The 15,803-nt window shown below is 38.6% G+C and overlaps 2 protein-coding genes across 2 annotated transcripts; both read left to right on the top strand.

Moving 5' to 3' along the window:
• The first annotated feature begins 5,466 nt into the window (after window positions 1-5,466).
• srd5a3 (steroid 5 alpha-reductase 3) lies at window positions 5,467-9,408 on the top strand. Its single transcript, XM_028027240.1, has 5 exons — window positions 5,467-5,741; window positions 5,892-6,043; window positions 6,118-6,303; window positions 6,376-6,501; window positions 8,259-9,408. The coding sequence occupies exons 1-5, from the start codon at window positions 5,518-5,520 to the stop codon at window positions 8,516-8,518; spliced, it is 948 nt and encodes a 315-aa protein (XP_027883041.1). The 5' UTR covers window positions 5,467-5,517; the 3' UTR covers window positions 8,519-9,408.
• Window positions 9,409-11,322: 1,914 nt separating this feature from the next.
• Window positions 11,323-15,093, top strand: tmem165 (transmembrane protein 165). Its single transcript, XM_028027241.1, has 6 exons — window positions 11,323-11,668; window positions 11,989-12,214; window positions 12,313-12,488; window positions 12,822-13,004; window positions 13,094-13,199; window positions 13,513-15,093. The coding sequence occupies exons 1-6, from the start codon at window positions 11,537-11,539 to the stop codon at window positions 13,587-13,589; spliced, it is 900 nt and encodes a 299-aa protein (XP_027883042.1). The 5' UTR covers window positions 11,323-11,536; the 3' UTR covers window positions 13,590-15,093.
• Window positions 15,094-15,803: the final 710 nt, after the last annotated feature.

Raw genomic sequence — 15,803 nt, 5'->3', positions numbered from 1 at the left:
TTAATCAAAATAAGCAAAACTGATAGATTTTCTGAGTTTGCCGTTTTGTAATAAATGGGGGGAAATGTCAGCCTTTGCAATATGTAAGGCTGTAGATCAGCGTTTCTCAAACGTTTTCAGGCCAAGGACCACTGTTCCCATTTAACAAACTCTTACGGACCACCTAGTTTAAAATTGTCCCCACAATGACGCAACATCATAACATATATAACCCAAAATGAAGATATTAGTATCTCAACTCATTGCTTTTGTTCCTCCTTACGTGAAGTGTGGGACTGTTTTGTAAATATGACTGGCCACCATAAAATTATGAACAAGTCTAATTGGGCGTTTTGAGTTATTAACAGATTCTGAAAGTACGGATCCTAATGATTCGAATGAAGTGCTGTGTGCACTGACAATATTTTAGGACTATTTGTAATTTAGAAGCATAATAAAAGAAAACTAGATTTAAGTTGCTCTGGCAAAAACAAACATATTCTTTCTGCCAGTAGGTAGTCCAGCATCAATAATTTTATTTCAGGTGTTAAGATGCAGTTAGTCAGCGTAGGGCGCAGCTCTGTTCACCGCCTCTCCACCGTCACATTGCATTCAGCACAGCCGCAGACTGAGATCTGCATGCTCTGTATTATAATCAGGGGTGGAAATTAAAAGTTTTCTCCAGTGGCTGGAGAGTTTTCTCTACCAGCAACTGGTAGAGAAAATGTTTTACCGGCCACTCGGACATTTCATCAGCCATTGTTTTTTTTTTTCTTCTTTCCATTACTTTGAGTCTTGTCAGATTAAAACGTACCTTTTGAAAATAATGACCTTTCAGTAGCTATCGGGCATACGTTTCATAAAGTTCACATTTCTGTTTTTCAAAGTAGAAATTTTTGTTCTCATTAACTATTAGAGGAAAATCGTCACACTTAACATAGATAAAAGGACATCAGACATCCATGTGTGTAATTAATCTACATAATGTGTTCAATTAGTGATAAAGTTTCTGAAATAAATTAACTTTTCAGTCATTTTAAAATTTATTGAATGAGTCCGTATAGCCTAAAGTATTTAACAAGAACTGAACTTGTCACCAATTTTCTTAATAAGTGTCTTTTAAAGGTGAAATTGACATGGTATTCTTTCATTGAGTCCAGACATGCAAGGAAATGAAACTCTAGTTTTATGGTAAGAGAGTAAAAAACATTTTTCTGTTCAAAAGGCCAAAAACTGATCTGGTCTTAATTTAAACCTTAACTCAAGTGCCACAAATGATTGGCAAACTGTTCAGTTATTTGCTGCTACTGCTACTTTTATTATGCTTTTTTATTATTATTATTGTTACTGCAACATGCTTAATAACGCAACAGGAAAAAAAAACTTCATTTACTCAAGAATGACCAGGAGAGGGCGACAAAACGCAACTACACTGGAAGTAGAACATTAACTGAACTTGCAATGCAATCAGTTGAGATACAAAACATTGCAACATAGGTACAAAAAAGAAAAAGAAAACAAAACATGGGGCTAAGACTATTAAAGACAAGCACGTAAGGCAAAGGATAAAAATAGAGCAAGATTTCAAACAAAAGAAAAGTAGAGATGCTGGCAGTTACTTTTTTTTTGCATAAATGGATTTCAGATGTTTCATTGAGGTGTAATACAGTTTAAAATGGTTAAGAGAAAAAATCAAAACAAGGAGTAGAACCTCTCCATTTCCAGCAGTGTATATGATATTATATTTACCGCGTCAGATATTTGGTTATCAAAGTCTTCAACAGAGTATAACATATGAGTGATGGTAATCGCTGGAATGTCCCCAGTTTTAAGGGACAGCCAATTCTTAACGTCTCTCCACAGTTTACAAGAAAGGGGACAAGAAAAAAAAAAGAGATGATGAAGGGATTCTCCTGGACATTCACCAAAGGCACAACATGTTGAATCAAATTTAAACCTTTTGTGCAAAAACATCTGCCACTGGGTAAAAATTGTGAGAGATTTTGAAGCGCACTTGATTTGACGTACTTGGAGAACGCCCTCTCAATTATAGGCACATTTGGTGTTACCAAGATACTGTTATTGAGATCATTAAACTATTTAGATTTGAAGGCAGCCACAAGTGCAACATTGTTGCACCTCATATCAGTCAAACTATAGTCTCCAATTTTCAGTTTGGGTAAAGATGAAGTAACACTAGAATATCTTCATAAGAAGTAAAGTTCAGATTAAATTTGTTGGCAAATTCTCTATGATTTAACAAAACACCATTACTGTCCATTAAGTCAGTGACAACTAGAATACCTTTTTCATGCCAGTCAGTTTTAAAAATTGATTTTCCATTTACCAATATTGATCTGTTATTCCACAGTACGGATCCATGTGGGGTGAAATTGTGGGTAAATATCATTTTCCATAAATTCAAAACTGGTCTATGAAAATTAGACAGTGAAATGGGAATCTTGGTTAATTCAAAATCACATTTAAGCAAGATATCCAAGCCACCCAGCTTATATTAAATATGGCTTTAGGGACATGAAACCACGTTGAGTTGGAAAGCAACAAATACTGTAGGTCTTCAGCCAATTTATTCTGAATGAACCAATCAGAGCCTCAAAATCTAAAGCTCTAATTCCACCTTTATCATAATCTTTAATAAGACAACATTGTCGAAAACAGTGAGTTTTGTTCCTCCAGATGAACTGAAAGATTATAGAATTGGCTTTCTTAGTATTTTTGTAGGAGATAAAAGCAGGACGGCTTGGATAAATTAATTTGGACACTCCTTCAGCTTTGTATAGAAGAGTTTGTCCAAAAATAGTCAGATCTCTAGTCAACCAAAGGCTCAAGGACCTCTTCACGCCATCCTAGCATCTTCCGATGTTTTCCTCCTCTCTTCTAAGAACTGCACTTGCTCTTGAATTGTTGCAAAATTAATTTGGGAAAATTAAAAAAAGAAGAAACAGTACGATTACAATAGGCCTACGCAGCGCTTTGCTCTGTCCTGTGAAAGATTTTTCTCATCTTAAAATCTGGCAAAGATGAGAAAAAATAGCATAGCTACAGACTTGTAGTCAATAAGAAGATATTTGATAAAGCAAGTTACAATTGTCATGATTAAAATTATACCTATGGGATGTAAATAGTGTCAAATAGATGTTTTTTTATGTATATTATTGGGATTTTATGTGGTATTCCAACAGCACATAAAAGCCTCACTTCATGGAGTTTTAGGGGACATTTTGCCTATGCAATTATCTCAAAACTCAAACTTGCCTTAAAATTTGCATCTTGAAAGATTGAGTCGTGATGAATGTTTTCCATTTTCTCACCAGTGGTTGAGTGGTTTATGTTCTCAGACCTCTAGATCTTAAAGGCCAGCCTCCCACAATTCAGTGCAAAAAGAATGGCCACAAAACGTTTACACGATGAAGCACAAAAGGAGAGGGAAGCCGATTGTATGAAAGTGCATTGCAATACAGTGGGCACATTGCAGAAAGAATCAGGGAGAACAATACAGTTGAACCGCGAGGCTGCTCCGCCACTTACATGGCAAACGCATAAACAAAACAAAAAATATATTTTTATTCATTTAAAAAGTTTTAACACCCGGTTATAAAAGTAGCATAGTAGCTCTTGTTATGGTTTACAGCTGTGAAGTAAGCCATTGTTTGACTCATGGGTTACTTCATAAAATGAAGGAAATTATGAATTGTTAATGTTTTGTTCTCAATGTTCTAAACTTCTGGAGCTCAGAACTTTTGATACTAAATACTTGGAGAGGAAAAGTATTTACAATAATACCCCATTTGCATATACTGTATGTTGTAGATACACAATGTGAAAAAAACAATGTGTTGTAGATTCACAATACAATGTAAAAATAAAAACGTAAACAACGTAATTAAACTTTCACGGTGCATATCAGTGAATTCAATTTTAACCATGTCAGATTTTCAGATTTAAGGTTGGTAAAGACCTCCATCTTTCCCAACTTGGACTTTTCTAAATCAACGACGACTAATGTCAACTTCTGAAAACATTATCTGAATTGCATCCCAACAAATCCTACATATCCAGTGAATAAAAGATGTAAGAATTAATAACATGAGAGTTCTTAAACCGTCTGTCAGTCTGGTTGTTTTTGGAAAGCTTCTTTCTAAAATGTTTGGGGAACTACAGTTAAAACAGACACCTTCAGCAGATCTTTGAGGACCAGCCGAGGATCCCGTATTTGGCACTGGGAACTGGGAAACTGTTGGGGGGACAGGAAACGGTCCAGATTTCCTCAGACAGGATACCGTGCTCCTCCAAGAGGCATCCTGGAATCTACTGTCTCTAAGGTCCAGCCAAGTTTTCCGTTCAAAACACACTGACTTTAAGCGTCACATTGTGAAGAGGGAACACACACTGATGGCTGGTCAACCTGCAAGAACTAAGCTCACTTGCAGATAAGTTTGCCATGCATCCAAAAATCCAGAAATGCATTTTCTGGACACCGCTTATGGAAATCTGTGCTCAAGGGCATAAATCCCATCTCATTATTGGGGGGGGACCATAAACGGGAAAATTTCTTAAGACCGATTTTGTGGGAGGTCGGCAAAGTTACAGTGAAAGGCAAAGTAAAATGTAAAAAAGTAAAACATTCAAGCTGCAGGACCAAAAATGACTAGTAATGCACATCAAACATGTTTTATTTTCAGTAAGCAACCTATTGAGAAATAAAACTAAAATTCAAATGTTGCTTAGATACAAGTTTTGTTCAGTGTCACTGATCTAATCTCTGCTACACCTTTACAAAACTTTACGGTTCTAAATGAAAAAGCTTTAATGAGTAACTGCTCTTAATAAAATTCCTCATAAACATTGATTTATTGAAATGGCTCCCAATACAAGTTATGGGCTATTTAAATTATAACTTAAGTTGCTTTATTTTTAAGCCATTTTTAGTTTTGTCATGTGCTGGATGACTGAGAACCAGCAGGTAGATAGAAATGAATATCTGGGGGGTATTATAACTTAAACGTAACATTTAAAACACCAGGGTTTATATAGAAAAATCTTCAGATTTTATTTTGTGCTTTTAAAGGCTCTACGATGAAGACAGTGAGTAATAAAGGCATAGCTTGTTTTTTCTATCTGTTCTCAGCTCCCACACTCTGAGTTGGGTCCACTTGCTCAGCTGCAACCGTGTGTGGCAACATACATATGCACAAATGCCTTTTTTTTATCTGTATCATTTTCTGTCCACTTCACATACTTGTACTCATTTGTACATTCACTTCCAATTTAATACACGGAGGTTTTGAGGATCTAACGTGACAAAATATCGAAAAATTCACCATATGGTCAACACAGAGAGAACGATGACCAAGAACCAAGAACCAAGAACGTGAACGGTTGAGAAACAAGGGCGCCCTCTGGGGCCACAAGCTCGGAATTTTTGTGTGACAGCGGAACCATTAGCACGGTCAACGTTTTCCGGGAGTCATTTTCTGCGCTGCACAAAACATTGTCCACGATCAGCTGAGCTCTAACATGACTTGGACCTCCCTCAGCCTTAGTCTGATAGATACTTGCTGGTTCTTTCTGGCTCTGTGTTTCCTTGTAGCCTTTAGCGTTCACAAAGCCTCAGCCCAGCTTCCGGGAGAGTACCGGAAGTCCAGTCTGCTCACATTGTTTCAGGATCTGATTCGCTACGGAAAAACCAAACAGAAGCTGCACCGAGCACAATGGTTGCGAGTGTTTGACGTCCCGAAACGGTAACAAGTTATGTAATATATATTACATACATATATATAAATTTAGAAAAAGTGTGTTAATTTTTTATTTACTATAAATAGCAGGAATGTTTGGGTTGAGATACCACTAGCTCAGTGAAACCGCTACCTACGCCTGTTCTGTTCATACAGGTGGTTTTGGCACTTTTATGCCATCTCTATTTGCTGGAATATTTTCCTTCTGCTGTTGTCTTTCAACTTCATCTACCAGCTGCAGTCATACCCATCATGGCTGACTGGGATGTTGGAGATTTTAACTGGTGCACCCAGTTCTTTTGGCCAAGGTAAACTAGCTCTTCTCTATTAGGAGTTTTCATTTCCTGTCCGATCCTCGCTGATGGGGGTCTCCTCTCTGCAGCCCCGCAGCTGTCCACGGTCCTGGTGCAGCTGCTGCTGTGTGTCCACTCCCTCAGGAGGCTGCTGGAGTGTCTGTTTGTCAGCGTGTTTTCTGATGGGGCCATGCATCTGGTGCAGTATTTGTTTGGCCTGGGGTATTACATTGTGCTGGGATTGACTGTGCTTTGCTCGGATCGCACGGCAAAAGGTTAGATTCTCTACTAATCCTGTCATGTGCCGTTCTGCTATGGTGATGCAAATGCTTATGCTGCTTGTTTAGGTCCTGGGACTCTCCTCTCTCGCTCGGATTGGATTTGTGCGGCCGGATTTGCTCTCTTCATCGCGGCCTCTCTCCTGCAGCATCAGTCTATAGTCCTGCTGGCTGGGCTACGCAAAGGAAAGTCAGGTCAGTCTGTGAGCGACGGAGTTTAATTTAACTCCACCAACTACTAGACAGACTGATGAAACTTTAGGTGTCGGTGAAACACAATCACACACAGGCATAACATGAGACTAATATTTTTAATAACCTTGAGGAGAGAAACATAATATAATATTTTTTTGTGAAATATAATTCAAATAATTTTATGAAAGAGGAAACAAACAATTATTACTGCTACTAAAATAATATAGTTATTATAACTGTTGCTATCTATGACATTTATTATTTAGTTTTCTAGAGTACAGCAAATCTTTAATATACACACCTGCTAAAGTACTGGTTTTCAAGTATGTAGTACAGTAAATATTGGGTTTTTTCTTGTCATTTTGCACTTTTTGGAGTAGCACAAGTAAAATAAGCTAAAATTAGTCGATTCGTTGCGGTCGATCTACTAACAGACATGCTTCAAAATACCCTTATCTTAAAAGAATAGGTAAGTTTCTCACTTGCGGTGCACTGGTTTCACATTTTTGACTCAATACTAATCTTTAAAAAGCCTGACCTGCCTACTTCAATTTTGGTCAATTTAGTTTTTTGTTTTTTTTAAATAAAAAAACAAAAAGTTGTCAGGAAACTCTTATTTATTGAATTTTTTTTATCACTCTATTGCCATACATTTTAATTAGATGGTATTCATCAAATTCAGGTTAGTTTACTTCAATCATTGGATTTATTACAAAGACATTGTACAAAGTTGAATTCTGCAAAACATTGACCGCAAAAAGCACAGATTGAAGATATTCCATCTCTAATTTAAAACATGACAAAAACAAAACGCATATGTTTAATTAAAACTTAAATCAGAACAGCAATCAAGTGTTCTCAAGCCTTCATTACACAAGGTGTTCATTGCAAAGTATGTTTTTAACTTATTAAAATATGTTTATTTGAACAAAGAATAGTGAGGTACACATTTTCACTTCATGCTGTATCACAAAAATTGCTGCCTTGATACTTTACAGAATAGTGGATTTCTTAGAGATAGTAGGATCAGTTTGTAAAGGTGTTAGGGTGTACGTGACACACTTTTAAAGGTTCAATTACTCTGACGGTTTACATCGAAGGGTCAGAATCAGAAAAATCACCAGAAAATGCTGATCTAAGTCAATAAAACTACAATAACATTTAGACAAATAGACAGAGCATACTGCAGAGCTGAGAAAAACAAACTTTGGCAGAGGGCAAGGTTATTAATGATTTAAGTGTGGCAAAAAAAAAACAATCAAAATATGTATTAAGATATTGATATTAAGATGAAAAATTCGAAATAAAATTGGATGAAAGGGCAAAGTAAGTGTAATAATTTAAAAAAAGACAAAAGTATTGAAGTTGAAATAGATAACACGTCTTAGTTGTCACAAAGAAGTGTAGTAGAGAGCAGCAAAAAGAGCAACGCAGCCACCATTACTAATACAAATGACAACACATGTTCTGCTGCAACTGCTGTGAAAAACCTAAATGCATTCTTTTTTCTTTTTTTTTTTCTCCGAAGAGTTTTTTTTTGCGGCGCTAGTGGCTCGTATTTTTTTCGACAGTAGGCAGACAGGAAGGAGGGTGAGGAGAGGGGGAAGACATGCAGTAAAGGTCGTCGGGACCGGGAGTCGAACCCGCGACGTCCGCGACGAGGACAAAGGCCTCCAAACGTGGGGCGTGCTAACCCCATGCGCCACCACAGCACGCCCCCTAAATGCATTCTTTGACCTGTTTGCTTCTCCTTTTAGGAAGAGTGGAGACTCTGGCTCACCGGGTGCCAGAAGGGGGCTGGTTCGAGCTGGTTTCCTGTCCACATTACTTCGCCGAACTGCTCATTTACGTCTCGCTGGGCTTCGCTCTCGGCGGGTTCTCTTTCACCTGGTGGCTGGTGGTCCTTTACGTGCTCTTCAACCAGGCACTGGCTGGACAGCTTTGTCACGACCTCTACGTCAGCAAGTACGAGTCGTACCCAAAGCACAGGAGAGCTTTTATACCTTTTGTGCTCTGAGCTCTCTGCAACTGTAAATATGCAGAAGATTCTGACACAAGATGCAAACAATGGACCTTAAATCAGTGTTGTTATTACTGTCCGATCTTGTTTTATACATGACATACATGAATACATGAATTTTTTTGTTACGCCAACATGGGTTTACTTGTAACGACATTTCATATTATTGTAGTTGAAGTTAAAACTTATTTATAAAGATGTAAAACAATTGCCATTGATTGCATTGAGTGTTTTGCATTAAAATAATAAAACACCCAAAATGGTAAAATATTAAAATGACAGGATAAAAAAAATAATTCCTCTCATACATATATAGAAGCATGGGGTTTGGAATCTAGCTGATGTGCTGGGAGAATTGATCCCACAATTTTAGGGGTGACAATTGTGAATTTTTCTTTTGCACCAGTCTGGACACTGGTACAGAGCTGATCACTAAAAATACCAATGAAAGTTTGCAAAATAGTTTTTAGTAGACATTAGAATGGTTTGATTGCGTAAAAAAATAAATAACCCAAAATGTCACAGTAACGTAGGCACTACAATACACCACAAACAAAGAAGATGCTTGTGAAGTTTGAAGCTGGCTGTTGTTGCTTTGGCACTGAGGGTAAATAAGTTTGTTTATTCTGAAGCGCTTCCAGAAAGTTTTGTCCAGGTTGGCTGTCCAGTTGGAGGCCACTAATAATCTCTTAGTGCCACAAAAATACCAAACACCATAAGAGAATTTCAGGAGTGCCGTTTATGCATATTGACGAGGTGGAATTTTACATTTCAGGTGGAACAAATAACTTTTTAAATAAGAGTGATTTTAGAAAATGCACGTTAAAGAATACAACAAAGGTATTTTCTGAAGACTATTGAATGCTAACTCTGTCTTCACACTCTTTGAAAATAACACCTACTGTGTTATTTTAACACAGTAGGTAACACCTACTGTGTTAAAATGACCCCACAGAGAGCTGTGGGGTCATTTTCGCCCGGCGTTCATGTGCAACCGGTGAGTAAACGGAGCTCTCCGGATCGCATGTCAATGGACAAACATTTATGCAGTCATGGTGGTTTTGATCATTCTCAGACTAAAGCATCGGACACTCACAGGAGTCGTTGCATTCATAAAGGGTGGGCCATGTGGACTTCAAATTTTTATCAGATTATTGTTTTTTTTGCTGTGGCTATGAAAGTATTTAGAATTGCATGGGAGTCTTTTGCCTACAAATCTGACAGTACCTACAATCAGGGCCTTTTATGGCAAAACAGTTATCAAAAGGATATTTCACTGCAATATTCAGCAGTCCAACTGTCTATTAACAATTCGTAGATATTCATTGGAAACCACTGATGATATGCTTTGAAAATTGTTCCGGTACTATTTTATTGGTAAATAATGAAACTTTTAATGCAAAGTTGACAGTTTTAATTGACTTTTGGAGCAAGTTTTAAAGCAACTTTGCATTGAAATGTCATTATTTGCAGAATAATGCAAAGTTGACACTTTTAATGTAACTTTGAATTAAAAGTTTATAATTAAGTTTATTATTTATAGAATGCCACTTCATGGCACCAGTCATAAACATTCATGAAGACGCCTTCATGTTCATGACAGGTGCTATGTCAGTCTTATGCACACCCCTTCAAATAAAGTGCTATCAAATAAACATTGATATAATTTAAGATTACTAGAATTGCTTTTCTTCCCTCAGTCTTCTGTACTACAAATGTAAGTAACGGAAACTGTAAGAAAAAATGTCAAATTAAGTAAGTCAAACATACTTTTTCCAGTACCGCTTTTCTTTCCTTTATTTTTTACTGAGATGTAGGGCAAATTTTCATACGCTTGTTTCCATTATTGCAGCTAAAGTGTAACAAATTGAAAGTTTTAGTTTTTTATTCGAACCTAAGATACCAGAAGCTGTCAAGACGAGGCCTGTTTCGGACAGCAAGGCTGTTCAGCAGGTGATTAAGACTGCTGAGAATGTCGCTGGTGCCGGTAAACATCAATGATATTGTCAGACTGCCTGCCCAGAACTAAAAAAAAAAGACCTGTCCTGTCCTCTCGTTGTAACTGGTTTATCTTTCTCCTATCTTGCTAAAGATATAGAAGTAGCCACATCCCTTCCAACTTACTCAATTAACAGTTTTTCAGCTCAGACTTTAAACTACTGAAGTGACTTTAATGCATTTTATCAAAACTTAACATAATTTAATTTGCTACACTGATCAATGATTTAAATGTTACAGTTGGTAAATAAAAAACATTATTTAGCATTAGCAAGGTGTGAGTGTTTTTAATAGTAACATACTTTTGAGTGTTACACAGAAAGGCAGAGACTTTTAGAGACTGGTCTGGTTTCTTTTTTTCAAAGAAGACATTCACGTACAGGTTAAATTATGCACGAAGTACCATTATTGGATATCACTGGACTGTTCAAACTTCCACCAGACTGAATGGGCCATCTTGAAAAAAGAACTGTGCAGAGAAGTAAGTGTTATGAAAGAGACCACAAACAGTCCTGGGTCATGCTGACCGTAAAGTGTGCTAAAGCTATGCATGTGGCAGGGTTGCTTCTCGTTCAATGTAGTCGGCTCGTATGTAGAATATGGACTTTGTTACTAATATTGTTAGCCAGACGACACTAATTAATACCTAGCTTTTATTTGAACTTTGCTTCACTAAATGTCCACGACAAATTCCCTTAACTTTGAGCTAATGCCGACAATGAAACCGTCCAATCACCGAACTCTCCACTCGGGTCGTCATCACATTACGTAGAGCGTCATTATCCTTCGCTGTCCAATCAGGTGTCGGCTTTGTTAACTCAACGCTGGAGCGACATTACAACTTCCCTCTTGAGTTGGCCCAGTTGGTCTCATCGTGACGTGTAACACCGGGTAGTCCGTCAACCTGAATAGTTTGTAAAAAATGAAGTTTGCTAGTTTTGTTTAGGGCAAAATGAAGTGAATTTCGGGGTAGAAGACAGTCTTACAGCTCGTGTTGGGTCGCTTCCGGTAGCAATAATGCCTGTGTTGTTGGGAAGGGGAGCTAACAGAAGTCTGCTGTTTTCGCTCGCCGCCGTGTTGTTGCTGTCGATCGGAGTTGCTGCCATTCAGGAGGAGCAGAAAGCAGTGCAGGAACAGACGCAAAATGAGGTAAAAATGTACATTATCATGCCCAGTTCGACATTTTGTCGTGGTCGGCGGAGAGCTTCTCTGAAACAAGCTAGCGCGTCTGAGTTAGCGCGTGCTAACCAATAAACACCAGCGTTTTCCGGGTCTTATGTTTCCGGAGTGACCAATTTGATATAGTTTTTGACTGATTTTATGTCAACAAAGCTGTCAAAGTGCTGATAAACTGGGTTTAATATACTTCCACCGACAGTTTCGCCAGTTTCCCCATTCATGTTGTCATGTGACCTGGTTTGGATTTTTTCTATAAGCGCTGTAACTTGGCTGCTGTTTTTGTTTCACAGAAAGCCACCAGTCCCCATCCAGTGGGGCCGATTGTTACCGAGACTGGCTCCAGCAAAGGAAACCTGGGTTTCATCCACGCCTTCGTGGCCTCTTTATCCGTCATCATCGTCTCAGAGTTGGGAGACAAGACGTTTTTCATCGCAGCCATCATGGCCATGCGTTACAACCGCCTCACCGTGCTGGCAGGGGCAATGCTGGCTCTGGGGCTTATGACTTGTCTGTCAGGTTTGCATCAACCTCTCTCTTTTTTTTCCCCCCCACCTGGACAACTATTTCATTGCTTTCTGAAATGTAATAAAACTCCTCCTTCCTCCTCTCTTCAGTATTGTTCGGCTACGCCACCACAATCATCCCTCGAATCTACACCTACTACGTGTCCACTGCACTGTTTGCCATCTTTGGGGTGCGCATGTTGAGAGAGGGGCTGAAAATGAGTCCAGACGAAGGGCAGGAAGAGCTGGAGGAGGTGCAAGCAGAGATCAAGAAGAAAGACGAGGAAGTGGGTCGAATTTGCCTATTCAAAGAGCATGCAAATTTTTCCTGAATTATCCACATAATTTCCTGTCGAAAATTATGTTCCCCGGAAAAGTGCCTTGTTCGCTCCTTTGTGTCTCAACCTTAATTTAGAAGATCGTAGCTTTGCATTTCATAAAGATCGGTGTGCCGATCGATTTCAGCTCAGGCAGCAGAGGAAACCAGAACTTTACTATTGACTACAGTGGAGATGTGGAGTAACAACAGTGTTCACATGCTCCAAAAATGGGAACTAAATTAAATTTTTTATTTATTTTTTTTTCGCTGTGTTCTCTAATTTCTTTATTTCCATCTGCAGCTCCAGCGCTCCAAGCTGGCCAACGGCTCTCCAGACGTGGAGGCGGGAGCAGGACCCACCATACCTCAGTCGAAGTGGCACAAACTGATCTCGCCGATCTTCATCCAAGCCTTCACCCTCACCTTCCTGGCAGAGTGGGGGGACCGCTCACAGCTGACCACCATCATTCTAGCTGCCAGAGAGGTTTTTTACGCTGCACTAGGTGACCGATTACTGCTTTGTTTATTCCTGATTTCATTTTTTATTCTTTTTTTTTTATGCTTAATTGCTAGGATCCATTTGGAGTTGCAGTAGGTGGGACAATCGGCCACTGTTTGTGTACAGGACTGGCTGTGATTGGAGGACGAATGATTGCTCAGAAGATTTCTGTGAGGACAGGTGAGATGTTTTGTGTTACTTTAATCCAGTTGGAAATGTCTCAAAGGCTTTGAGGAATCAATTTATTATTATTTTTAAAAAATGCTCAGAAATTGTTTGTGTCCAATTTCCTCACTTATCTCAATCAATTTAAAAGGACTACACCGCATCGCTTCAGCTTTTTGACACATCCAACTCTAGATTTTCAGAAGTGAATGAGAACCAACGCCCATTAAAAAAACAAAAAGAAATCTCATGGTGTAGAGTTTCAATTCATCGTTGAATTCCACTTTAAAAACTCTGTCGGCCTGAAACTGTCTTTTTGTTTCCACAGTTACCATCATCGGAGGGATTGTATTTCTGGCATTCGCCTTATCTGCCCTTTTCGTCAAGCCAGAAACTGGATTGTAATTGGTGCACAAAAAGGAAACTGTTCATTCTGTAAATATGTGTAAGATATGGTCAACTTGCTGGAAAGAGACTTTCATTTGGATTCAGTATTTGGCGTCTATCTCTTGAGTCCCAGCAGCTTTTTGTCCATGTTGATCTTTGAGGTTATTTCCGTCGTAGACGTCCAGGAGTCGTATAACAGTAGACAAGCGGACTTTCCTAATAGAAACGGAAAAAGCACCTCGTACAACCGGCTTTTCCTAGAAAAGCATTTGTTCCGCTTCTGTTTGTGACTCGGGTGAATTACGAAACGAGGAGTGCGTTCCTCCACAAGTTCAAACACGTCCACATCACAGCGCCGGGGAGAGCAGCTGCTCTCTCTCAACGAGACATTCTACCTTTCATCAAAGAGCTTCGGCTTAATCTCAGAACAGGAACCATTTTAACGTTTTATTTGGTACAACAGAATCATTGAGTTACTGCGGCTGCAGCCTGAAGGGGAACTGTAGTTGCTCAATCTTAAGAGCTTTATTCACATCTGAAGGAGCGTTGAAGAAACCCTACACTTGACCTGACAGCGGATCTCTTAACTATACACACCTGTGTATCAAGCTGAACCTGACATGCAGTACTTTTCTCCACTTTGCAGGCTCATTGTCGGCACTCACAGCTTTCAGTTTGCATGGTACAGTACAGTACCAACCTAGTGGACCTCCTTTACTTTGATCAGTAAAAATAAAAAGTGGTGGAGTATCTGGGTCAGTGGTTCTCATCTAGATATCAGAGCGTTACTGTACCATGTTATGCAAAAAAAACCATGAATTTGTTGGAGAAATAGTTTGGTTGCTTTTAAATGTTTAGTTCTTCTATTTTTATTCTAACTTGTTTTATTTTTGACTTCCACCAAGATGTTTTAATTCACACAGAGTCAGTATTTCCCATTGTACTGCATAGAGAGACCGACCCAAACCACTTTAATACCTCCATCGTCTAAGCACAGTTTTTGTACGGTTTTTTACATGTCTGGTTTTATTTCTAAACAAAACTTCACTGATTCTTAAAGGTAAATTTTTTTCTGAATAGTTCCCAGTGGCGATGAACAGAATGAGTTGTTCATGCTGAAGAATGGCCAGTCGGCATTTATCGTGTCATGAAATCAGTGAAACGGAGGAGAAAAACAAACGCATCAGGAAAAGAATCAGCGACTCACTACATCTTAGACACCTACAAATCATATGAAGCTCAACACTAAGGTGTTGCTGCATCAATACAATGTAGTTTTACCCGTTTTATTTAAAGTTGTGTATTTATTTAGCTTCATTTACTTTAGTTGTGTGGTCTGTACACAAAGTGGGAGAAATTTCTGTATGTGGGGTGCAATGTTTTTTCTTTTTCTATTTTTTTTTCCTGTTTAACTGAACGGGTTTAAGTTGTGCTGTCAATATTTGACAGACTTTAACCCAGCTGTGAAACACTTCAGTTGTTTGATTTGATGAAATGTCTATAAACTTAGAATTAACAAAAAGTGTATCGTCTCATTTCTGAGTGGCAAAACAATCTCGGAAAAAAAAAATCGCAAAATTTCACAAAGGTGTCCCTCAAGATTTTGATAGGGCCAATACTTATTTTAACATATACACAACATACACAATGCATATAAATGGTGCAATAATGCTCACCTCTGTCCTTATGCTGAATACAAATGTCATTGTCCAATTGTTGCTAGGTTGAGTTTGTGTCATTTAACCTCATGATCCCGAGTCCTGAAAGAAACGAGGGTAATGTAGTTTAAAATTTCTAATATTCTTACGTTTAAATAACTTCATTACAAATCAATTATAGGTTTGTGTGGTGTTCAGAACAACACAGCTGAAACCTCGACTCAAAAGACTTGTTACATTTTCCATCCAACCTTTGTCACATTGATGGGATACTTTGTGTTCCAGTAGAGCAGGGGTGTCGAACTCCAGTCCTCAAGGGCCACAGGTACAAAACACTGGAATGAAATGGCTTAATTACCTCCTCCTTGTGTAGATCAGTTCTCTAGAGCCTTGCTAATGACCTAATTATTCTATTCAGGTGTGGTGCAGCAGAGGCACATCTAGAAGTTGCAGGGCAGTGGCCCTCCAGGACTGGAGTTTGACATCTGTGCAGTAGAGTTATAGGAAAGTGTGTGACTTTCATTATAATGATCTGCCCACTGATCAGCTTGACTACTAGCTTTGCTTATAATAT

Source organism: Xiphophorus couchianus, chromosome 9, assembly GCF_001444195.1.
Source record: "Xiphophorus couchianus chromosome 9, X_couchianus-1.0, whole genome shotgun sequence".
NCBI lineage: Eukaryota > Metazoa > Chordata > Actinopteri > Cyprinodontiformes > Poeciliidae > Xiphophorus > Xiphophorus couchianus.
The sequence above is the reverse complement of the archived record's forward strand: the minus strand, read 5'-3'. Positions and strand labels throughout refer to the sequence as shown.

Excerpts from the sequence above, each read along its gene's own strand:
- srd5a3 (XM_028027240.1), top strand. The coding sequence starts at position 5,518 with ATGACTTGGACCTCCCTCAGCCTTAGTCTGATAGATACTTGCTGGTTC. Across the intron at positions 6,304-6,375 it reads CTCGGATCGCACGGCAAAAG|GTCCTGGGACTCTCCTCTCT; the intron begins GTTAGATTCTCT and ends CTGCTTGTTTAG. Across the intron at positions 6,502-8,258 it reads GCTACGCAAAGGAAAGTCAG|GAAGAGTGGAGACTCTGGCT; the intron begins GTCAGTCTGTGA and ends TTCTCCTTTTAG.
- tmem165 (XM_028027241.1), top strand. The coding sequence starts at position 11,537 with ATGCCTGTGTTGTTGGGAAGGGGAGCTAACAGAAGTCTGCTGTTTTCG. Across the intron at positions 11,669-11,988 it reads AGGAACAGACGCAAAATGAG|AAAGCCACCAGTCCCCATCC; the intron begins GTAAAAATGTAC and ends TTTGTTTCACAG. Across the intron at positions 12,215-12,312 it reads GCTTATGACTTGTCTGTCAG|TATTGTTCGGCTACGCCACC; the intron begins GTTTGCATCAAC and ends TCCTCTCTTCAG.